Source organism: Cupressus sempervirens, chromosome 3 (genome assembly GCF_028749045.1).
Source record: "Cupressus sempervirens isolate cs-2001-9-10 chromosome 3, ASM2874904v1, whole genome shotgun sequence".
NCBI lineage: Eukaryota > Viridiplantae > Streptophyta > Pinopsida > Cupressales > Cupressaceae > Cupressus > Cupressus sempervirens.
This window is the reverse complement of record NC_143120.1, coordinates 955,698,113-955,723,991: the sequence shown is the minus strand read 5'-3', so window position 1 is coordinate 955,723,991 and position 25,879 is coordinate 955,698,113. Positions and strand designations below refer to the sequence as shown.

The 25,879-nt window shown below is 33.9% G+C and overlaps 1 protein-coding gene across 1 annotated transcript; it reads right to left on the bottom strand.

Moving 5' to 3' along the window:
* Window positions 1–17,587: 17,587 nt before the first annotated feature.
* LOC149569908 (uncharacterized) lies at window positions 17,588–20,755 on the bottom strand. Its single transcript, XM_089822601.1, has 3 exons — window positions 20,422–20,755; window positions 18,093–18,236; window positions 17,588–18,004 (listed from the first exon to the last, which is right to left on the bottom strand). Exons 1-3 carry the CDS (start codon window positions 20,745–20,747, stop codon window positions 17,755–17,757), a joined length of 720 nt encoding a protein of 239 aa, XP_089678727.1. The 5' UTR covers window positions 20,748–20,755; the 3' UTR covers window positions 17,588–17,754.
* Window positions 20,756–25,879: the final 5,124 nt, after the last annotated feature.

Here is a 25,879-nt window from a genome sequence, read left to right as displayed (position 1 = left end):
GTAGAGCAAGTGGTGCAAACCAAGTTTTTGAACCTAAAAATCATAGTTGGTATAGGTATTGGGAATAGAGAACCCAAGGTACCCAATGAAGCCACTGAATCTACCCAAGCCACACCTCCCATCAGGAGATCGGGGAGGAAGAGAATTATTAGCCTACCAAAGCCTCTTGCCCATAAAAGAAAAAGGGACCCAAACAATCACATCACACGAAGCCAATGACTGTTCAAAATTGGATACAACACCCCCAAGGGTAGGAGGTCGTAAAAATACCCTTCCTCCATTTGGGTCATCCTCTTAAGATACCCCATATCTATCTCCTTTTCTTAAATTCCCAACTTGAGAAACCCTAGGCACTCCACTCCTACTATGCTCCATTTTTAGGGGCTTGAGAATCAATTGGTCTTTGATGTTTCTCCAACTCTTTGATGATTTTAAAAGAGAATGAGATAAGAAGATAAGTATGGATTGTAACCTTTTGCATGTATATAAGATGTGTGTCCAATGGTTTTTATACATTAGAAAAGTGTGAAAAAAAATTCATGTTTACATGAGTCTAATTTTGTACATTGTGAGAACATACATGTTACATTATATGAGGTACAAAAAAGGTTTAAAATTATTTTATTTCAAACCTAAGTAGTGTGAATGGATGTTTAAGTAGAAAAAGATGAATGTACATGTTTTTTTCATATTAGATACCAATAGAGAAAATTCTTATTTAATAACCATCTCCAATCCATAAAACCTACAACACTTCATTATCGCAACCCTTAAAAAATGATTTTGTGACAAAGGAAACTACACCATTAAAGCTCTCCAAGTATAAGATGTTAAATTCCTAATGGATAGAGGGCTCAAAATAATTTCTATATTTAACCATTTATCTTACATAATAGGCTCAAATGCATTTATATCTTCTCTTTTTATTGAAACTAGGCTTATCTACAACACTAAACTTGACAAAAATAACAATAGACACATCAAACACCTTTTTTTTTTGTAATAAATGGTCCTTATTAGTGTTATACTCATGTATAGATAAAGGTAACAAGTTACAATTAAGAAAAATATGGGAATGTATTAGTATTATTTTTTCAAAGCTAGATCATCTCAACCAAGATACAATCCTAAGAATCCTAACTCAAGAAATGATTATAATGTCATAGCTAAAGTTGCAAGAGAATCTATCACTTGGTTTAACTAATGGTACATGTGAGAAATATGATTAGATTCACACCCTTTTAATTATTGACCATATATAAGGAATCACTCTCTAACCACATTTTGGTTAGACCTTTCTCCTTAGACATACTTAATGTAAGTAGATAGATGACTATGATATGACTATAATACATATTTAGATGATACGAAATAGTCACTAAGATAATGAAAACTATTATAGCATAGTTGTACATCAAAGGTGAGAAACGATAAATAAATTTATTAAAAAATTCTACAAAAACACCATTTTAGTCAAAATGCTATTATGGTATTCCTACCACCATGTAATATGCATGATTTCCTAAATATGACAATATAGTAATTTAATGATATAAATTTATCTAATTACTCTATGAGAATGCCAAAAATCTCAAAATGATGACATATATAATTTAAATATAGAAAGGAGATTAAAAAAAAGTCTATTAATTGATCGAAAATTATTAATCAAAATGTTATCCCCTTTGTGCAATGATGTCCTCATTAGTTTTACTCTAAGAAAGTATCACAATGCTATAATTTGTAGTCTTTTTGAAAGAAAGTATAAACATAGCACAAAATTTTTTTGTATGTATTAAATAGTTTTAAAAAATAGAAATTGAATTCATGAATATACAGGAGAGAACCAATAATTAACATACAATTATAAATAATTCAATTGTTTTGTTCTCATTGTTCTAATTGATTGAAGCAGGAAGGGCTCAAACCCATAAACATAAATTAACATCAAGCCTAGAGAAGATGAACCATAAATATTACAAGAAATGAACATACTAAAAAACCATCAACCAGAATGAGTAGCTAAAACTACAATAGCAAAAAGAAAAAATCCTAACTAAGGTGGGACAAAGCAAAATCCAACCAACTAAAAGAGTCTTTAGACAGGCCAAGCAACCACCATTAAAAAGCATATAAAATTCAATAACTTAATAACATGAAGGACCAAGGTTAACTGAACTAGTAACTAGAACCATGTACTACACCACACCAACTAGTAACCACCTAACAATAAAACCAACATTAGGAACCAACAAAAAAACACAAACCATCTACATACTTTTGCAGTTCCTTGAGATGGTATAACATAGAGAACTTAGTGAACTTGAACTCACTCAACCATAGAGAAGTGTCTTGCTCACCTTCCTCTTTTCTCAAAGTCTCCACCTTTTGTTTCCTCTTTCATGCTCTCTCATATAGGTGAGACTTCTAGCTCCCAATCTCTCCTTCCATCTTAGTTTGGATATGAATTCTCTGAATGGCCAAATTGTTAATTTTCTCACCTAGTTGGGCCTTCTATTTCTTTATAGGCACTAAGGCTTTAAGCACCTCGTTACACTCTTCCTTAGGGGGAAATTTATTTTTTGTCCTCCACCTATTCCTCAAGCTTTTCCCCATTATTAAAATTGTCTCTCAAATTCCATCCTACTTCCCACTAGACCTAATCCATAGGGCTAGTCATCCAAACCATACATTTTCTCTTTGCTTCCAAAATGGCCTCTAGTTTGTTAAGTTTTCTTTGAGAAATGTGCATTTGAAATAGGAACTACTAAGCCACCTTTGTCAACTTATTGCAACATATAGGCATCTTTGTAGAGTGGAGGTTAAGAGTATTGAAATTGATGGTTCCATAATCTTTGTTTTGGAATTGAACTAGAAAAAGCCTCTCTATAGACCCTAGCATTGTCCGAGCAACTTAAATCTACCATGGGGGAGGGGGGTACAAAGTAGCACCTAGGAAAAGAGGGGCAAAATTTTGGGATGAAGTCTCTAAGGTCCAATCAGTTTGAATGGCTAAGGAGCCTTTAGCGGAGTCCTCTAAAACATCCACAATTTCATATTTTGAATTAGAGAGGTCATCCTTTTTGTTCTTATCTTTATGGATAAGAGAAATCTTAACCCCATAACTAGAGAGAATCACAAGAGTGTGAGATTGTCTCACTCTAGAGGAAATAGCCTTGAAAAATTATTTATTTATGTCAAGAGCTAGGTGAGGGAAGGCCAGAAGGGTCATGTTCCAATGGAACCCATAGTCTAAGTAAAAGTCGTTGATGTTTAAGTAGGGGGCCTTTTACTTTACATTTTTTAAATGATGTTTTATTTTCATTGTTATTCTTTGCCAAAAGTATTACTTTAAAATATTCACAAGAAGGTAATTCTACAAAAAAAAGATTAGAATCATGAATTTTTATGAGGTGATGTATCTGCAAAACACTCATGTGAAATAAAATAGCAAGAAAGCTTCAAGAATATAATTAATCACTAAGGAAATGATAGTTTGTTGTAAACATTTTATATTTAGATAATTTATATAATCTGGTTTAAGGAAGGGTAATGTGGAGTGTAGAATTGTAAGAGTGTGCAATGCATGAGACTACTTTGTATCATACAACTATTAAAAATATATCCATATGAATCAATTTAGAGAAAAAAAAAAACATCATCTCTTATTCTTTACATCCTTTGGATTTAATCAATTTGATGCATAGTAGATTTTATGTACAAAATGAAAATTATTTAAAAATCCTTCAACAAAAAATAAAAATGATTTACTATCCCATAGAGGAAGAAGCTTCATTTCACTAAAGTCCTCACTATTCCATCCCTTATACAATTTTGAAGGATTTGGATTTAATGACCAATAAGTCCCAACAATTAGGTTTATTTATTTATTTATTTTTCAATATGTATTATTTGTCTATTCAATTCTTTTTTGCTGATCTAATATGTTTGATGGATAATAGTTAATTAAGTAGAACAAACATTATTTATATTTTTTTCATAATATATTTTAGATTTTCAATATATATATCATTTGAGATCACACTACATCATTCATTATTATGATGCAAGCAATGAAAAGAAGGAAAAATCCTATATTATAGACCTAAAGGATAAAACAACAATAGTACCCAAAAATAAGAAAACAAAACAATACTAACTAAAGAGATGACAAAACATGCATGCACATGTAAGCACACAACAAAAAAATGACTCAAAATAATAATAATCACAAATGATAATAAAAGATGTAACAAGATAAAATATTAAGAATAAAACACAATCAAAGACACACACACTACATACATACATATATACACAACACACACTCAAGGAAACACGAGCAATATAAATTATTCCCAAGGACAACACCCAAAATAAAATATAAGGAAACACAGGAGAGAAAACTAAAAGTGAAAAAGAAGATAAAAGAAGAAGGACAAATAATAAGTGAATACAAAAACAAAAAAAAAACAAGTGTCACGTAGTGGCCTGTACTTGTCTTATAGTTAAATTAATTGTATTTGTATAGATCTTATAGAATATAAATTATTTTTAAAAAATTAATTTAATAAAATTAAAATATTTTCTTACTAAAGAATACAGAGTTAAAAATATTTATAAATAAATATAATAGAATAGATTTAAAAATCACCATTGAATATATAGTTAAAAAATTAATCTAAAAAGTTAAACTAAAATTATAATTAATAAATTTTCAAGTATAATTATAAATAAATAGAATAGTTTTAAAAATATTATAATTTCATAGCCATATTAACAGTTGTAAATATATTTTAATTTGCTAATCTTAAATATATTTTATGTTGATGCTTCATACATCTTGCATCTTGTGAAAACATTCTCATATGTGAAGAATACCTCCTAAGTGCAATTTATGTACTATTTGGATGGAATTATTAACATTTTAAAAATTTATATTAATATTTGATTTTGAGAAAAAAAACAACTTCATAATTTACATTAACGTTATTTGTTATATATTTTAAACTAAAACTTATGAAATTGCCACGTAACTCATTTTTACCATTAATCTAGCTGACAATATTGCAATATGGAGAACCTTTGAAAAAAGGGCTCCTATAACACAAAATCAATTGAACCAATCATAACATTTGTATAGAATGTAAAATTAATAAAAATAAATTAAACTTTAGAAATATTTTAATTTGTTAGAATAAATAATTTTTATTTATTTCCTTGTAGCTGAGTATTCTAGAATGTGGTAGGTGAGCATTTAATTTACAATTGAGAAACATCCTGAACTAAACAGATCTCTCCATATCTCCACCATAGCTTACAAGAACTTTCTAGAGGTCAGTATGCTTATAAATACTCAACCTCTTGTCTTATGTATGTAACAAAAAAGATAATAGTGCTTATTGAATAATACTATTGTTATAGCATTTCTCTGTTATATTAATTTTGTCTTTCTATTCATTTGTTCTATTGTTTTCTATCCCTCTATTTTGTTGTTTTCCTAGTCTCTGTGCCTTGTTCTTATCAGATAGTTTATCATGGTATTAGAGAAGTCTTTGTTTTTTGGGCTATAAATTTTTTTGGATGAATCTTTTACTTGTAGGCTGTAGTCTAGGAGTGAGTAGCATCAACAATTCTTGTGGCGAAAATATCAATACATCAACAAAAGAAAGAGACATTGTTCAACAAATTGGTGAAAGGTTTTCAATATCAATTTGGGCATTAAACTTTTTTGAAATCTCTTTCGTTCTCATCCAAAAAGGAAAGAATTTGATAATGGAATCACTTGGTGTTACTCTACCCACAGTTAAATTAAATGGGAAAAATTACTATGATTGGGTATCTCATGTTGAAATCACTCTAACTCTTCAATATAATTGGGATAAAAGGGACAAGAAGGTAGCAACACTAGTCAAGCTTACACTTTTAGAAGATGTTTTTTTGGAAGTGCATAATGAGAGAAGTGGAGTCAAAGTATGGGAGATATTGAAGGATATATACCAAAATTCAGGTGATGTATGAATTTTATCTCTCACTACTGAGTTATACAATATGAAATTATCAAGCTCACAAGAGATAGTCCCACATTTAAGTAAGTTAAAGGAAAAGAAGAATGAGCTTGCTTCTCTTGGAAAAGATATAGATGATAGAGATTTTTGTGCAAATTATATTAAAAAGTCTTCCAGGATCTTATCAATTATTTATAAGGGGTTTAGATACTGCAGATAAACTAAAAAGTATTAAATCCAAAGAATTGTGTGCTAAGTTAGTTCAAGAAGAGAAAAGACAAGTTCAAGAAAAAGAATCATTTGATGGTGAATCTCAAGCATTTGTAATGAAAGAAAATAATATTATAAGAAGTCACATGATAATCAATTTAAAGAAAGAAATTTGAAGTATGAAAATAAAGGTTCCTCATCCATAGATCATAATAAAAGTAAATGGAAATGTAATTATTGTGGCAAGATGGGTCATAAGGAAAATGAATGTTTCAAGAAGAGAAGAGATATAGAAAAGAAGGTAAATAATTCTCCAAAATTTGGTGATTCTAAAAGAAATGCATTTTGTATTGCACTTAAAGAAAATAATACTTTCAAAGATGATTGGATTATTGATTCTAGTGCTACTAAACAAATGTCTCATAATGAGAATCAATTTGAATCAATAAGTGAGAATAATATAGAGAAAATATATTTGGGGGATAATAGTGCTTTAGAAGTTAAAGCAATTGGTGATGTCAAAGTTGATAATGTTTTTTTCAAAAATGTGAAGTTAGTCCTTGAATTAAAAACAAATCTACTTTCAATATCTCAAATTGCAAAACAAGGACATAAAATAGAATTCCACAATGATAAGTGCTTAATCAAGGATGTCAATGATAATTATAGAGTTATTACAATTGGTGAAATGGAGAATGGATTATATAAGTTTCAAGAATTTACTTCTAAATGTGGAGATAAACATATGTGTGCTATTGCCCAATATGATGATATGAGCAGGTTATGGCATGAGCATTTGGGGCATGTCAATTTTCAAAGTCTCAAGCTTATGGAGAGATTACAAATGGTGCATGGGCTTCCCAAGATATCATTAAGCCCCAAGGTATGTGAAGGATGCACAATGGACAAACATGTGGAAAGTTTCCCTCAAGGTAAATCATGGAGAGAAAAAACTCTTCTACACTTAGTTCATAATGATGTAATGGGTCCTTTTAAAACACCATCGATTAGAGGATCAAGGTATGCCCTCACCTTTATAGATGATTATAGTAGAAGAAATTGGGTGTATTTTCTAGAAAAGAAAGATGAAATGTTCCAAAAGTTTAAGGTATTTAAAGCTTTAACTAAAAAAAAGAAGTGGAAAACATTTAAAGATAATAAGAACTGATAGAGGGACTGAATACATGAATAAGGCTTTTTTAGATTTTTTTAAAGAACATGGCATAAAGAAGGAATCAATTTTTTCTTATTCACCCCAACAATATGGGGTTTTTGAAAGGAAAAATAAAACTATAATAGAAATGGCTAGGTGTATGCTTCATTCTAGAAATCTAGAAGCTAAATTTTGGGTTGAAGCAATTCATACTACCATATATATCTTGTAATGACCCTTACTATTAAGGCCACTAAAACCCTCAAACTGAACTGAGACAATTTGTCAAACACTTGGCATGTAACTGAATAGAGCTGCGAATAGGGCTAATTGTTGTGCAACGAAACCACAAAGTACAATGCCAATATCTAAATGTAATGTAATGAACAATAACAGTACCAATAACAATATTCAGAATATGGAAACTCTCAGATTTGATACTTTCACAATATAAGGACTGTGGTGTCTAATACATATGCATATGAATATAGATTGATGATAACATATAAACCTTCATATTCAATCCTATGCATGCAAATCTGATTACAACTGATTATAATGGACTGAGCTGTACATCTACATTAATGACTGATTTTACAATATCAGATTTAGGGGACTGTTACAACTATGCACTTCTAATACATCAAACCCTTGACAATGCAATGCTATGACATGACAATAACCCAGTTCAGATTATATGATAGATGACTGGTTTACAACAACAACTAATAACTAGAGATAACCAACAATCCAATGACAGTGCTGACTGTTCAACTATTTCTATGCAACACCTTTGACAATAAAAAACCTCAATATGTGCACCTGGTATTGCTGCTGGAGATGTCTGATGTAAACCACTGCCAAAGACACTAAATCCTCCACAAACTGCCCCAAAACAAACCCCCAAATTGCTGCTCCTGATTCTACTAGTAAGGCCGTACCCAGGCTAGCATGTACGACCCCTATATAAAAATAATGTTGGGGTTTTGGGACCCCCAAATGAAAGGAATATGGGCACCTAGGGTTAGGTAGCAACCCTACCAAACCATAAAAAATAACTCCAAGGGGTTGAGAAGATATGAGCAATTATGTGGTTCCAAACCTTGATTTGACAATTCTGAAAATGCACAAATTTTGTCTTCAAACCCCTGCCAAACGCTTCACCAATGCTAGGGTAAATCTGAAACCCTTTATTCCAACCAAAATAAACCCTTCAAACAATTTCTCAATGAAGTTCCAATGAGATGGCTGAATAACAACTCCAATTATGCAACCCTTTAGTAGATATTTCACTACCTCAGTTATGCCAATCTAGGGGAGTGATTCGTTCCCAAAGATCAAATAGTATTTGCAGACCCAAGAGACTACAAATTGCTCCACAATGGAAGAAGTAGAAGAAATCTCAAATCCAAGCATGTCCAAATGAGAGGCCCAGCCCTCTATTTATTCACTTTTTCTAAGAAGTTGCTAGAACTTCTAGAAACATCCTTTATAAAACCTCATTATGATGCACTTTTTATAATAAAGTAATTTTATAAAATAAAAAGTGCAACTCAACTTAAAATTATAACATGTAGGCCCCGATAACACATAATAATGAAATATAACCTCTTAACACTTCTTCAAGAGCAAAATATGACCATCTGATCCACAGAATTGACTCTCTCTCCACACCATTTGCCTACGAGAGTCGAGGATAGGAAAATTTGGCACACTACACGAGGTCAGCCAAAAATGGGGACATTACAATCCACCCTTCCTGAAATTGCTTGTCCCCAAGCAATGGCTGAACAACAACCCAGTCAATCCACCTGGATCCCAAATGAAGTCATGAACTGTACTGCAGTCAACCAACGCAAGCTCCTGCAATATCCTTTGCAAAATAACCAAGAGGAATCCATGAATGAATCGTGAACCACTGCTCAACTAAACTCTAACTCCATAACTGCCACAGTTAGGAACCCATGAAACATTAACTCTGAAAATATCAAAACCCAAGTAGAGAGGACAACTGAAACTATCAACATAGCAAATTTCATCAACACATCCCACTGGCCTACATAGAGCGCACAATCCATCTCTGCAATAATGGTGAACACTCCGAAATGAAACTGCACCAAGTACAGAGAATCCACACACTGTACACCAACTGGAGTCAACATGTCTCTGCAGATCACCAGCCATGCTGGCATCACCATAACTCCCATGCCCCGTTGACGGCCAATAGGCATCACACAATAGATAACAATCACTCAAACCAAATCTATTTGCCAACAACTCCTGAATACATGAATCAAAAGCAATCCGATGAATATACTCTAAAATATAATGCCAGTAAAAAGAACCAACCAACTCATCCTGCAAACATAATGCAACCAATTGTGACTGGTCATTAGCTAAGGGAGAGGATGGCATAGCCAAGGGAGTGAAAACAAGAACTATGACTAAATAATCAACAATAGCATTATCATCCCCAATCTCCTGATCACGAACCATCCAGCTGTCACTCGCCAAACCCAACACCACGTCATATGCCTCACAACTCTCTACCGGTGGAGTCAAACCATTCCAAAACTGATGACCAACACTAGAAACCAAAGTACATCTACGTATCATCATCTCATCAACATGGTCATCAAAGGTAAACTGATGAGCATACTTCACAGTGTAAGGCCAATAAAATGTGCCAACCTCAGTCAGTGGCTCAGATTGCAATCCCGATGAAACTAATTGCAACTGATCACTAACCATGCCCGAACTCTCCACTACCTCTGAAGAAACCTCCAAAGGAGTAGTACTACTGATAGGAACCATGCCAACTACTGACTCCTCAGCATCAAACATGATCTCTGGTACAATATCACAAGTTTCCATGCCATCAGTAGTAGAGATCACCATCATGTTGAGCGGACTACAATGCTCAACTGCAACACCCAATTCAACCGAGCTTGACTCTAGTGGAAGGGAACAAGATATTCCACTACGAGTATCTAGGATGGATGCATTCCCATCTCCACTATCTCTGGCAATCTCAACCGTGGACATCCTCGGATCACTAGACACCATAGTCTGGGACTATATAGAAACTGGTAAAGACTGCAGTCGCCCTAACTCCATGGTTACCTCAGCCAAACAAAATTGTGACTCCTTGAAAGCCAACTGTGTTCTCTCAAGGATCTCAGAAGTCACCTCGAGCTGCTGAGTAAGCTCGCTCACCTCCTCTTTCTTGACTACTAATGCCTCGTATGTTGTACTGCCCCACTCTATAAGATGATCTCTGTCAGCTACCAATTGCATATAATCCTGTCTCAAAATCCAGATAGCCTCCCATAAAGAGTGGATTTCTGTCAAAGAAAGATAACTACCTCCCTGCTCATCACTACTAGGAGAACCCCATCCATAAACTGCTAACAACTGACGAGCAGCATCAAAATGCTCGCAAGTGATAGAAATCTCGCTTGCCAACTCTCAGCTGACTAGACACATGATTGTGCTGACTAGTTGAACTCCTATACTCTATCCCTAGTACATTGTCCAAGGAAGTAACCTCAGAATAGCTATCATCTGTAATACTCAGATCCTGGGACTCTCCTGTAAACTCTATCATCTCTAAGAAATCATCAACATGTGATCTGACTGTAAAAGGAATTTGAGTCCTTGCTATACGCACTAACTCCCGAACTAAGCTCACCTCAAGACAACGCTCGTCCACATGTCTCTCAGAATCCTAGAGAGCCAACTGAATACACACCAAGGAATTTCGAGTATCCTCCAGCTCATGAGAAAACCGATTAACCTCCTCCTCCTTCTTCTTCAATGCATCTAAATAAATGCCTGCAAGATTAAGGAGATGATCGTGATCTGACAGTAGGTGTATGTAACTTACTTTCATTGCCTCCATGCCTTCCTTGATCTGCTGTAAGTCATCACAAGAAGAACCTGTTGTGACTCCTTTCTGTCTCTCCTACAGTTGAATCATCCAAATGTGATTCTCAATCAATCCACACATCCTGTCATGATGAGATAAAGCCGCGACAATATCCTTGTCCCTTGTCTTCAGCTGGCTTGCCAATCCAAGGGAAGAGCTACTAGCCTCTATCTCATGTGAAGAAGCATCCAACTATGCTTGATACTCATGTTCTACAAAGTCCTGAATGCTCACTATCTAATCAACTATACTATCCTCAAACATGACAGTATCCTCAACTGCTGTAACTTCATCCAGCCCAACTGTACTGGAATCACTATCTGTGTCAATCACACAATTTGGTGTACTTGTGATATCACCTTCTAATACTACTGGCTCAGCCTGCACAACATCTGTAACCCCTTCTACCTATGAAGATGATGCAGATAAACCATTACTTGAAGATGTGCTAATGTCTCCCTGTATCGAATCAGTATGTCTGTTAAACTCCTCATACAAGTTTCTGCCTGTCATAGGGAAGGTACGATCCTTAGGCCTATCAAAATGTTCAATTAGTCTCTCCTTAAACTCCACATATGAGGTAATGTGTGCATAACCCATAGTAACCATACCATGATGCCACCACTTGTGTGCTAACCCATCCAGATGAATTGCTGCATACTTAATAGCTTCTTCCTCAGGCATAGGGTGCAATTGAAAGTATGTGTCAAGCTTTTGAACCCAAGCTCTTGCTGTAGACTTCCCCGAGCTATCATAATATGGTAACTGAAGTTTCCCTACTTTCTTCCGTAGCTCATAGCTCTGGTTCCTGTCATGTCCACGTGGCATATGCTTCATCCACACATCCATATACTCCCTAAAGGTAATTGCAGCAATAAAATCTGGACCTCTGGCTTCCCAGTCTCTCCTCAACTGGTCCTGTATATTAGTGATCTGGGCCTCAGGGACGGGCTGCTCTAGAGCTCTAGGAGGAAATGTGGGAATCATGGGCCTCGAACTCACTGTCCTAGCTTGTTGGGATGCATGACCAAAATTGTTCTCAACTTGTTCACCTCCATTATGTGTCCCATCATGATTATTCCCATTTTGATTGTTACCATTTTGATTATTACCATTCTGATTATTTCCTCCACCTATGTTGGCATTCAACCCCATTTGACGAGCCATCATCTGCATCATAAGCTCCAATCTCTGACTCTGTTCCTGTGTCCTCTTCTCTGCTGATCGTTGTCCCTGTGCTAAGGTGTTTAATAACTGTAAGAATCTTTCCTTTCCCTAATCTAGACCGGCCTTCATTTTGTCAAACATTTTTCTCTCTATCTGGCTGTTCCAAAATCCCTATAAGACCTCCACAGGATGGCAGGACTTATAGCTCTGATACCATTGTAATGACCCTTACTATTAAGGCCACTAAAACCCTCAAACTAAACTGAGACAATTTGTCAAACACTTGGCATGTAATTGAATAAAGCTGCGAATAGGGCTAATTGTTGTGCAACGAAACCACAAAGTACAATGCCAATATCGAAATGTAATGTAATGAACAATAACAGTACCAATAACAATACTCTGAATATGGAAACTCTAAGATTTGATACTTTCAGAATATAAGGACTGTGGTGTCTAATACATATGCATATGAATATAGATTGATGACAACATATAAACCTTCATATTCAATCCTATGCATGCAAATCTGATTACAACTGATTATAATGGACTGAGCTGTACATCTACATTAATGACTGATTTTACAATATCAGATTTAGGGGACTATCACAACTATGCACTTCTAATACATCAAACCCTTGACAATGCAATGCTATGACATGACAATAACCCAGTTCAGATTATATGATAGATGACTGGTTTACAACAACAACTAATAACTGGAGATAACCAACAATGCAATGCTAGTGCTGACTGTTCAACTATTTGTATGCAACACCTTTGACAATCAAAAACCTCAATATGTGTACCTGGTATTGTTGTTGGAGATGTCTGATGTAAACCGCTACCAAAGACACTAAATCCTCCACAAATTGCCCCCAAACGAACCCCCAAATTGCTGCTGTTGATTCTATTGGTAAGGTCGTACCCAGGCCAGCATGTACGGCCCCTATATAAAAATAATGCTGGGGTTTTGGGACCCCCAAATGCAAGGAATATGGGCACCTAGGGTTAGGTAGCAACCCTACCAAACCATAAAAAATAACTCCAAGGGGTTGAGAAGATATGAGCAATTATGTGGTTCCAAACCCTGATTTGACAATTCTGAAAATGCACAAATTTTGTCTTCAAACCCCTGCCAAATGCTTCACCAATGCTAGGGTAAATCTAAAACCATTTATTCCAACCAAAATAAACCCTTCAAACAATTTCTCAATGAAGTTCCAATGAGATGGCTGAATACCAACTCCAATTATGCAACCCTTTAGTAGATATTTCACTACCTCAGTTATGCCAATCTAGGGGAGTGATTCGTTCCCAAAGATCAAATAGTATTTGCAGACCCAGGAGACTACAAATTGCTCCACAATGGAAGAAGTAGAAGAAATCTCAAATCCAAGCATGTCCAAATGAGAGGCCCAGCCCTCTATTTATTCACTTTTTCTAAGAAGTTGCCAGAACTTCTAGAAACATCCTTTATAAAACCTCATTATGATGCACTTTTTATAATAAAGTAATTTTATAAAATAAAAAATGCAACTCAACTTAAAATTATAACATGTAGGCCCCGATAACACATAACAATGAAATATAACCTCTTAACACTTCTTCAAGAGCAAAATATGACCATCTGATCCGCAAAATTGACTCTCTCTCCACACCATTTGCCTACGAGAGTCGAGGATAGGCAAATCTGGCATGCTACACGAGGTCAGCCAAAAATGGGGACATTACATATCTTGAATAGAACACCTGCTAAGGTAGTTTTGAACATAACACCAGAAGAGACATGGAGTGGAAGAAAGCCTACAGTATCTCATTTTAAAAATTTTGGTTGTAATGCATATGCTCACATTCTTGATGAAAGAAGGAGCAAACTTGAAAGGAAGAGTGAGAAGTGCATAATGGTTAGATATAGTGAGGAATCAAAAGGATATAGGTTATACAATCCCAAAACAAATGAAATGTATATTAAAATAAATGTATGGTTTGATGAAGATGTTAAGAATGATAAATCTCCAAAATTATCTTTCTTTCCAATTTTGATTGATGAAGAAAATTCTACTTCTACCAATGGTCAAAGTCAAGGTGTGTAAACTACTACATGGGAAGAGACTCAAGTTGAAGAATCAAGTGAAAGTGATAATGAAAATCCAAGAAAAATTAGAAGCATCCAAGAAATTTATCAAGAAGGTCTTAGAAATATATTTGCTAACTATGCTCTCATGACCAAGGTGATGCAAGTTGACACTCCAAGCACGTATGAAGAAGCAAAAAGAAAAGATGAATGGGAAGCAACTATGCAAGAAGAATACAACTCTTTGATAAAGAATGGAACATGGGAACTGAAAACACTTCTAGAAGGAAAAAATGTGGTTGGTTGCAAGTGGACCTATAGAACCAAGGTCACATCAGATGGAGCTATTGAAAAATATAAAGCAAGGTTAGTGGCTAAGGGCTTCTCATAAGAAGAAGGTATAGACTATACTGAAACCTTTGCTCTAGTAGCTAAGATGACTTCCATTCATACAATAGTTGCTTTAGGTACAAAGTTTGGTTGGAAATTTTTTCAAATGGATGTGAAAAGTGCATTTTTGCATGGTGACTTAAAAGAAGAAATTTACATGCAACAACCACCAGGATTTCTTAAGTATGGTGAAGAGAGTTTTGTGTGTAGATTAAGAAAATCACTCTATGGTATCAAACAAGCACAAAGGGAATGGTACAAAAAGAAAAAGTACTTTCTAGATGTTGGATTTAAAAGAAGTAGTGTTGATCCAAATGTGTATGTAAAATATTGTGATCATAAAGTTGTTATTATTGTATTGTATGTGGATGAATTGATTATTACTGGAGATCACAGACATGATATTGAGATAACTAAAGATCAACTCAAACAAGTTTTTGAAATAACTAATTTAGGGCTAATGCATTACATTCTGGGCATACAAGTATGGCAAGAAGAAGGAAGAATCATGCTTTCTCAAACTAAATATGCTCTTGATGTACTAAAGAAATTTAATATGAGTGATTGTAAACCATCTAATACACCATGTGAAGTAGGATTGAAGCTGAGTACTAACTCTACTCAAAAGAAGGTGGATGGAAAATTGTATAGGCAACTTGTTGGAAATCTTTTGTATCTTACTATTATTTGACCAGATATTGCATATGCGGTTAGTATTATATCCAGGTACATGTGGTCGACCCACACATTGAACATTGGAAAGTGGCTAAAAGAATTTTAAGATACATTAAGGATACTTACCAGCTTGCCATCGAATATAGATATGGAGGAGAGCCTAATTTAGTTGGATATACAAATTTTGATTTTGCAGGTGACATTGATGATAGAAAATCAACTTCAAGATATATCTTCCATCTTGGATCGGGACCAATTTCATGGAGCAACAAGAAGCAATCAATGGTGTCACTCTCATCAATAGAAGCTGAATATATTGGCTCATCAAAGGCATCTCAAGAAGCATTGTGACTTACGAGATTACTTGAAGAAGTACGCCATCCACAAGGCTCTCCAACTACAATATTTTGTGACAACCAAAGTACTATCAAGCTAGCGAAAAATCTGGCGTATCATGCAAGGTCCAAGCATATAGAAGTGCATCATCATTTTGTTCCAAGTCTAATTGAAAGCCAAGAGGTGGAGCTTCATTTTTGTGAAACAGAAGATCAAGTTGCTGATATATTTACAAAAGCATTGTCTATTGTAAAAATTACTAAATTTAGAGATCTATTACAACTCAAGGATGTTCTTATCCCCTCAAAATAAATATTATGGGGGAGTGTTAGAATAAATAATGTTTATTTATTTCCTTGTAGCTAAGTATTCCAGAATGTGATAGGTGAGCATTTAATTTACAGTCAAGAAACATCCTGAACTATCTAGATCTCTCCATATCTCCACTGTAGCTTACAAGAACTTTCCAAAGGTCTGTAGTATGCTTATAAATACTCAGCCTCTTATCTTATGTATGTAACAAAAAAGATAATAGTGCTTATTGAATAATATTGTTGTTATAGCATTTCTCTGTTATATTAATTTTGTCTTTCTATTTCTCTTTTCTACTATTTTCTATTCCTCTGTTTTGTTGTTTTGTTGTTCTCTGTGCCCTGTTCTTATCAGATAGTTTATCATAATTGTTCAAAAATTATTATTGTTAGTGATGGACAATTGTTAAATTAATTCATTAATTTTGCATACTAAATGCAATACTACTAGCCTATGGTAAGTACAATAAGGAAAGGAAAGACACAAATATAAAAAGAAATCAATGAATAAAAATGCCTAGAAATAAAATAAAATCTATAAAAAAATTGTAATTCTAAATTAAAAATCATATTTCTTATTTTAAATTAAACTAATATTTCAAATAATTTCGATTTAAATTTAAAAATCACTATATTTTTAAATAATCCTTTGTATTGAATGATTATACTAGAAAACATAAAACCAAACATACAACAAGTAAAAATCATAATACCAGTTGCACTCTCTAAATCTTATAATATCCTTCCATAATATAAAGAATAATTTTTATTTTTATTTTATATTGTTTTATTTTATAATCAAAATCAAAGTCAGAATGCTTCTTCTATAAATTTATTTAATTAACAGGAAAAAAAGAAAAAAGGAAAATCATTTTTTCTTCTCTTTATGTTCTGATGTATATTTATGATAGTTTATGATAGCTCATCAAATGCCATCCAAAACAAACCTTAATAATAAGAATATTATATAATCAAATTCAAGAACTATAAACATTCATATAGAATTTTAAAATCTTTATGTTCTGATGCATATTTATGATAGTTTATGATAGCTCATCTAATGCCATCCAAAACAAACATTAATGATAAGAAATTTACATAATCAAATGTAAGACCTCTAAACATTGATATAAACTTTTAAAATCCTTTTGTGTACAAGAAAAATATCCACCTATCTCCATTTACAATATTTACAGCCCATTTTTTGAATGGTAGCAATAGTACAGATTCATGACCTTAACATAGCGTTCATAACTAAAGATAAGATAGACGCACCTAATACCTGTGTGTATCCATACTGGAAAATCAATAGAGAAGCAGCAAGAATCATTTTATGACGAAAACTTAATTTCATATATGATAACCTTTCATACAGTATCAGGAAAAGGGGGAAGATGAAAGAGATGAGTAGGATGACTAGTACTAGTGAGATGTTTTGCTTTACATTTACTGTGATTATTTGGCGGGAACTAAACCCCCACAAATCACGGTACGGGCTAATTGCTGTTGAAAAACGAGAAATCTGTTTGGCCGTGTGGGGCGTAAGAGAGCAAAGAAGGGAAATGCTCCAAACAAGAAGCCTCTTGTGGTACAACTATTGAAGGTTTCCCAATGTAGTAAACTATCGTGGGACTTTCGTGATTGTGCTTTCCTTCGTACGTTGTGATAACTACACCGCTATCATTCGCATCCCGTTCAATTCTTTTCTTCACGTTACAATTGTTGTAGGAGCAACGGTAATAGTTCCTGCAGCATGTGCTTAATCAGTGACCGTACTCAGAACGTTCGTCTTTCCAGAAATACTTAAAAGTCAAGAAGCTGTTTTGACACGCACCTTGGATTAGGGCTGTTTTTCACAAATTTTTTCCCATACTTCCGCCACTTATACCCGTCTTCCAGAATGTCGATATGTGATCTTGTCTTGAAGGCATATCGGGTCGATCGCTCTGCCCTAGGCTTCTTGGGTTTCGGATTGCTTCTGTTTTTCAAAACATAAAATGCTTAAAACCCTAAATATTCTGAAGTAATCAAGAATGAGAAATTTACTTCTGTTTAGAAAGACTTAAAATGATCAAATATAAACGTAGTTCAAAATTTAGTGATAATATATATTCAAAATCTACAAATCATCATTATTCTTAAAGAAAGTTCATCCAGAAACAACAGTCCATTTTTCAAAACAAGTAACCATTAAAAATTCCGACAAATAAAGGAGCTTTCAAAATTGACATTAAAAGATTTCTATAATCTATGGCACATTAGTATTTTGATTTTAGATATGATTGACTTTTTATGCTCTTGAGCATCAGTAGAATACGTCACATACTGTTGTCAAAACTATTAATTTAAAAAAATTCTGTAATGAAATTCAAACATAGCAACAGTAGTACTTCGAAAAATGATATAAAGCACTGATGTAGTGATTGCTTTTGGTTTTCTAAACTAGAAAGACATGACAACCTAAATATGCTTGTGTTTTACTAATTGCTTCGATTTTTCAGAAGGAAAAATGTTTAAAATAAGAAAACTACACATGTTTTTCTCATTGTCCCTCTTTCATAGAGCACGAAACTTTTAATTTTTTATATTGAACGCAAGTAGATTTATACAGACTATAAGATATTGCTGTTGTTTTGTGTGAATTTCTGGTTGTTTTTATACTGTCTAACATGTCTATAATGTAGGATTCAAATCATTGATACCAAAAAATTTGAGACGGTAAATTGTTTGAGGCTTATAGAACTTAATTGTGTTTTTCTTTTGATTTTTTCCACTGAAGCAACTTTTGAGATCATACACCATAATCCATAAGAATAGAGAGTTAGAAATCTGAATCTAAGAGAGCTAGAAATCATTAGAATCAATGTTGTCAAACTTCTAAAAATGTTGTGAAAAAAATTCTTTTAAAGTGCACAATACTAGTCATAATTTTTTCTGTTTGTGTACAGAGAGCAATATAAGACTACCTTATAATTTTGAGAGGCATAACATGTTGGACTAACTGCCAGCCTTCCTCTTTGACATTCGTGACATGGCTTAACCACCTCCTTTGTTCTATAAGTCTAGTGGTCATATCGAGCATTAACAGGTCGATCTTTTGGTGCAACGACAACTCTAGCTTGTAACAAGTGGTATTTTGGACTAACTGCCAGCCTTCCCCTTCAAGATTCATGACATGGCTTAAACAACCACAACAATATGGGACTACCCCATATCGTTTGTGGAAGAGACCTAACTGTGTTACAAACAAGGTGGGTAATTTGAACTTGTGACCTCTCTTTTAAGAACAAAGCTTCTCCACCACTAGACTAATTCAGACTGTAAAGTGATACAAAATGAAGAAAATGTTTGCAAGGTTAACTGTGAAATTTATATGGAATTAAAACTAAAATGGATCAAAGCAATTGTTTTGTCTGAATTTCTAGTCTTTCTACTCTCTCAAACATGGTGATGGTGTATGGTCCAAACCACTGACACAAGAACTTGAAACACTAATAATATTTCTTGATGCTTATGGATCTTAATCGTGTTTTCGTATTTTTGTATCAATATTTGAGATTATATTCCATGATCCATAAGAATAGAGATCTATAAATGGCAATCAAAGAAAGCTAGAAATCAGAATCAATATTGTGCACAATTCTACTCATATGTTTTTCGGTTTCAGCAATATGGGACTACCCTATAGTTTTGGGAGGCACAGAAATATTTGATTAAGCAGTACCCTTTGGGAGGCACTACACTGTATTATATGAGTGAGCCACAACAATATGAGACTACTCATGTTCTTTGTGAGAGACACCTAACTGTGTGAAAGAAAGAGGTCAGAATATTCCATCTAAGAACTTGAACTTTTGACCCCTCTTTTAAGAGCACAAGTTCTCTACTGCTAGATCAACTCAGACTATCTAAGAATTTGAACTTTTGATCCCTCTTTTAAGAACGGAAGTTCTCTACCACTAGACCAACTCAAACTGTAAGATGATGCAAAATGAAGAAAATTGTTCGGAGTTACCAGTGAAATTTATGCAAGGTTTACACTTAAACTGATCTAATTGGACTATTTGATAAAATAAACTTAAACAAACAAATCCAAAAGCAATTAGAACAACACTTAACTAAAAAGAAATTCTGAAAACAATGTAGAAGAGGAAATTACTTACGGAGTTGCTTGTGAAATCTGTGGAGGGCTTACACTAGACTGGTCCGATTCAACAATGGTGGAAGAAATACTAGGAGAGGGTGCCCCTCCGAGTGGACTGCCCTCTTTGGATTTGAACAAGATCTGCTGGTTCTCTCCAGACGACGCATCCGATTCATCGTCGAAACACAGAAAATCTGAGGGCTCAAAGGAATCCATCTCTGGATTATGCCCTAAACCCATCTTCCCAGCCTCTAGGGCCTCCTCCATATATCTAGCCTTGTGGAGAAGTGCCGATCTTTCCATGGACTGAAACCCTTGAGGAAACTGAAACCCTTGTTGCCCCATTGCCCTTTCTTCTGCTCAACCCAACATAGAAACTAATATAGAATCAAGTTAGAGGAAAGGAATGAGAAAAGAGACGACGACCTGACTTGACTTGCAAAGCTTTTTTAATTGGCACGTCACTACTTAAAGTTAGCCTGAACAACTTCCTGGCGAGTGCAAATGTCTTTATGGACTGCTATAAAGAAGGATTCTTATGCCGCTCGGTTATTTCCTAGCAGCTAGCAACTGATGTTCGTGGAAATGGGGAGTGCAGGTTTTTACTACACATGACGTCATTCGGAAAAAGACGATGGCGTGGTTTTGTACGTCATTCTAAATCTGATCGCCTTGTACGGCTCCTGGAGCTAGCCTGGCAGGCGCTTAGCGCAGATTTGATTTGTCCACATAAGAGACAAATGCGAAAAGTCCGCGCGGGAGGAAGGATGTCCAAATGCATGCACTGAGCGACTTGACGGGTATGCGGAAGATTAATATAATATTTTTGAATTTCCCACTGACATATCAAAGGTTAGAACATTCTAAAGCCCTAATCGAAGTCTTCTTTTGGATCAAGGGGAATCATATCCCTTTAGGGTTTATTTTAAAAGCTTCGAGACCAAGAAAGAACACTGAAGTAGTTTTGCTTTGTGCGGTGGAATAATTTTCAACATGAATTTCAAAGACAATTAATATGGTATTTTAAATTTTAAATATATATTTTTCAATTGTTTTTCAAAGCATCATTAGAGAGCATACATTTTTTTATTTTTTTATAGGTAAACGGCCGAAGCCTAGGTTATTTTTTATTATTGTTAAGATTAATTATTATTATGTGTTAATCATGAGTAGATTCGAACCCAAGACCTCCCGATGAGAGACTCGTAATTTACCGATGTGTTGTAGGCTCTTGCCTAGAGAACATACATTTTCTTTTTTTGAGCATGCAATTTTATTATTTTGTTTAAATATTGATTTGGTGAGTAGAGTTTTCAAAGGTAATACATTATTTAAATGTGAATATGTTAAAGAGGACATCGTTGTGGAACAATCCTATTTTATTACATCTATATGTTGCTTATAGTTTATATTAGGGTGGTTGTACCTTTGTCATCTGTGAATCAAGCCATGTTGCATTAATTGTGGGAATTTTGTAGTTATTTTTATGGCTTCAACCACATTTGGTTCCCTTCCCAATATGTTGTTTTCACTTTTTCGGGTTCTACTCATCATGTGAATAGCTAGAAAAAATTACTTTAGTTGCTTACTTTGTGGGTAGAGTCCCTTTTGAAAGCGTGGTTAAGGAGCGAGTTATGAAATTCTAGCTTCCAAATAGGGTACATTTAGATGGTGTGGAGAGCCTTAGGAAAAGGTTTTCCCTATTCCACTTTGAGAACCTTTCTCATATTCAGGATATTCACAATCATGGCCCCTGATTTGTCTGCACTTCTCTCCTATCATGATATTGCTCTTCAGATTCAACTCTGTGGTATTTGAGTCGAACTCATTGATCCATGAATTTGACTCAAATAATACACAATTGAATTTTAATTGTAATATAACAATTTGAATTTTTATGAAAATATATTTCCTACTTCTCTCCTAGTTTTTCAACCTTGGTTGAGATATTTTTCTATCTCCAATGATAAAAATATTAAAGTGCTTGTTTGGGTCGAATTTCCTAGTTTACCTCTGCCTACTATCATTTTGTGCAAAACATTGCTCAAATCCTCGGTAGGGTGTGTTGGTATCTCTAAGTTTTGTTGTCTATTAGTGTCAAACACTTAGTCATATATAAAGAAGAGTTAGTCAGTCATCACTGCAACTGAGGTACTCTATATAGGTTGAGTCATGTAAAGACTTGTAAATAATCATGTATATCTCGAGCTATATAGGAGTAAATCCAATCTTTGGTCACCAAGTGCTTCCATATAAGCTGAGTTCAGTGAATGTCAAACAATCAATGCATATAGATGTCAAGTTATATAGAAGAATCTGAGTCATTTAGTGCTAAGTAACTATAGGAAGAACAATTATGACTGAGCATCAAAGATAGCATGTATCAAGTAGCAGAGAGTGAACATCAATGTCTTAAATGGTACAAACTTTGACGTACACAATTTCAAGCCAAAATCTACATAATATTTAATGATTTAAGTGGATGATCTATCCCCATAAGAGGACAAAAACCAATCAAATAAAAAGGCAAAAAGGGAAACATCTAGATCAATGATCTTATTCGAGAAGACTCTATTGATGTCTTTAAATAGGTAGATCCAAATCCTATTTGGACATAGATGAGACGAAGGAAGTGAAGTATTATGCGAAGGAGTTAGGTTTTGGAGGATGCAAGAGAAAGTTGTGAAGCAATAGAGTTAGAAACCTAATGAAGCAGCAAAGGCAATAATAAAGATATATCAAATCATAGATTGGAAGCAGGAGATCTGTAAAGATATATCAGTTCATAGACTAGAATGAATATTTTAAGTGTAGACCGAATGATCAAGTACTAAATCACTTTTGACGAATTGAATCAGGCTAAATCTCTTAGCAAAGTTGTTTTAACAAACCTTTGAAAATCTCTTAACAAAGTCTTTACTTTATCGTAAGTGTTAAATCATTTAATCAAGGTAGAACTAACAATCTTGAAAAGTTTTAAATAAGGAAGACTGCTCATAGGGTAGATCATCAAAAGTGATCAAATTTATAATTCTAACAAGATGACTTTGTTATTGCAATAGTGAGGATTTTTGGGTATCATTGGTAGAAATTAAGATAGTAACTGAGAGGGGAGGGGTGAATGAGTTACAACAAAATAGTTTCTAGTCCCTAGATGTCAAATCAATTTTTTTACTAATAATGCAATATTGTCCAACTCAGTTATAACTAAGTTATTGTTGGAACTTAGTTAACAAAGAAATCTTATGAATATTAATATGTTTTAACTTAGTTGCAAAAATATAAAGCATAAATCAAATAACATGAACAAAAATGACACCAAGATTTAATGTGGAAACCCAATTTTGAAAAACCATCATGCAAATAGTTATAACACTTTTCCCTCTTCTGAAGTGAGCCCAGTTAGGAGCCAACCCTATTAAAGGTTACAAAACATACTGTTAAGTATGACCTTGTCAGAGGATTTAGATCACCTTGTTAGGTCTGGTCTGGTTAGAGGTCTTCAAACACTTCAATCTCGAAATATTACCTTGGTAAAAGATTTTTAGCATGATGGTTAAGTCAACTCTATTATGAGATTTCTTCACTACTACAATGGTTAGAAGGTAGCCGTAATTTGACCTGATTTATGAAGTAACTTCCTTTGTGGATTTAGATCTTTGTTTTGTCTTGACTTCTAGATCCTTACTAATATGAATGTTCTTTGCAACTTAACTTATGCACTTTTTTTCTTTTCCTTTTACTTCCATCACATATCCATCTTATTCCATGTATTGCAATAGAAATTTTATCCTCACTACTTGACCTTTCTTATCTATCATAAGGTTTGATAAGTCAACTTGAATGTCCATTCAAATAATCATTAAACATCCAAATAGTCAATCTCAAATAATTAACAATTACACAAGTGTATTCTATTGTCACTCGATCAATTCTGAGATTGTTCACTTGGTTAACATTGGAAGTCTTTAGATGCCTAACCATTTGGTTAACACTATAAACTTGATATCCTTCATTTCCCAATTGCTAGGTTAACACTACAATGTTCTTCATTACCTGACTACTTAGTTAACATTGCAATATTCTCCATTACTTGATTGTTCAATTTATACTGAATAGGCTTGGTTAATACTACAAGTTCTTTATTTCTCAGTTAATAACTTAACATTTATATAACATGAATGCAAGCTATAATTTGAATTATTATTTCCAACAATCTTCCTCTTTGGCATTGATGGAAACACAACATGTCAACACAAGATGATAGAAGTATGAGAAATTGGATAATATCCTTAGCTTCATTATGATTCTCAGCCATACCAACTCCCTCTATGATTCTACCTACATTTGTCTCAGTTGCTTCCAAATGAATTCTCCCTCTTACACCTTTCATCACTTTCCTATGTACATTTTTCATTTTCTTTCTTTGCTGTAAATACTCATCATCTGAATACTTCACTCTTGAGATACAAAATTCTGCCTCTTTGACATCAATATCTCCTTGTTAATACTAAACACTCCCTCTTTGACATCAAATATGAAAGGATACATAATTTAAAGTTCCTATGTACCTTTTATACTAATTCATATGTAATATACTCTGTATATCACACCTAAAGTGTGATAATCTACATCACCTTGATAAATCTTCAATGGAATTTGGTTGATGCATCACTATCTTATACTTTAGTAAGCATCACATATGGGAATAAATACTAGCTTACCTCATAGATACATAAATACTTCTTTAGGTAATGCCTTAAGAAATATGTCTTCTATCAGCTCCTTGGTGTTCACATATTCCAATCTTGCCTCTTTGTCTTGGACTAATTCCCTTAGGTAATGATACTTGATTGCAATGTGTTTTATCTTTGTGTACATCATATGGATTTTTGAAAGATTTACTACACTTCTATTATTATAGTAGATAACCACTAGTTACTTGATTTCCTCCTTTGTTCCTAATAGTAATTGCTTAAACCATATTACGTTAGAAAAACTAACTATTGCAACAGCATACTCTGCCTCTTCAATTAATTGAGAAATAAAATTCTACTTCTTGCTTTTCCAAGATACCAATCTCTTTCCAAGAAAGAATTCTCCTTCATTGGTGCTTTTTCTATCATCAATGCTTCTTGCATAGTGTGCATCATTAAAGGTTCTTAACTCAAGATTTTCTCTTTTCTTATACCATAAACCATATACATCAGTTCCTTTTAGGTACCTCAAAATTCCTTTTATCTCCATCATGTGATTTTCTTTAGGATTTGAGGAAAACCTTGCAACTATGCCAATCGCCAATGCAATATCAAGTCTAGTGTGTACCACATACCGAAGTCTCCCAATCATTGATCTCTAGGTAGCCTAATTTACCTCTTTTGAATCATCATGCTTTAAAATCTTATGTCTAGTAGACAAAGGTGCTCCAACATTTTTTAATCTTCCATTTCAAATTCTTTCAATGTTTCCTTGATGTA

Bases quoted from the DNA above. Each gene is read 5' to 3' on its own strand.
- LOC149569908 (XM_089822601.1), bottom strand. From the start codon at position 20,747: ATGGGGCAACAAGGGTTTCAGTTTCCTCAAGGGTTTCAGTCCATGGAA. The intron at 18,237-20,421 runs GTAAGTAATTTC...TTTGAAAAACAG, and splicing joins CAGATTTCACAAGCAACTCC to AAGCAATCCGAAACCCAAGA. The intron at 18,005-18,092 runs GTGCGTGTCAAA...CACATGCTGCAG, and splicing joins AAAAACAGCCCTAATCCAAG to GAACTATTACCGTTGCTCCT.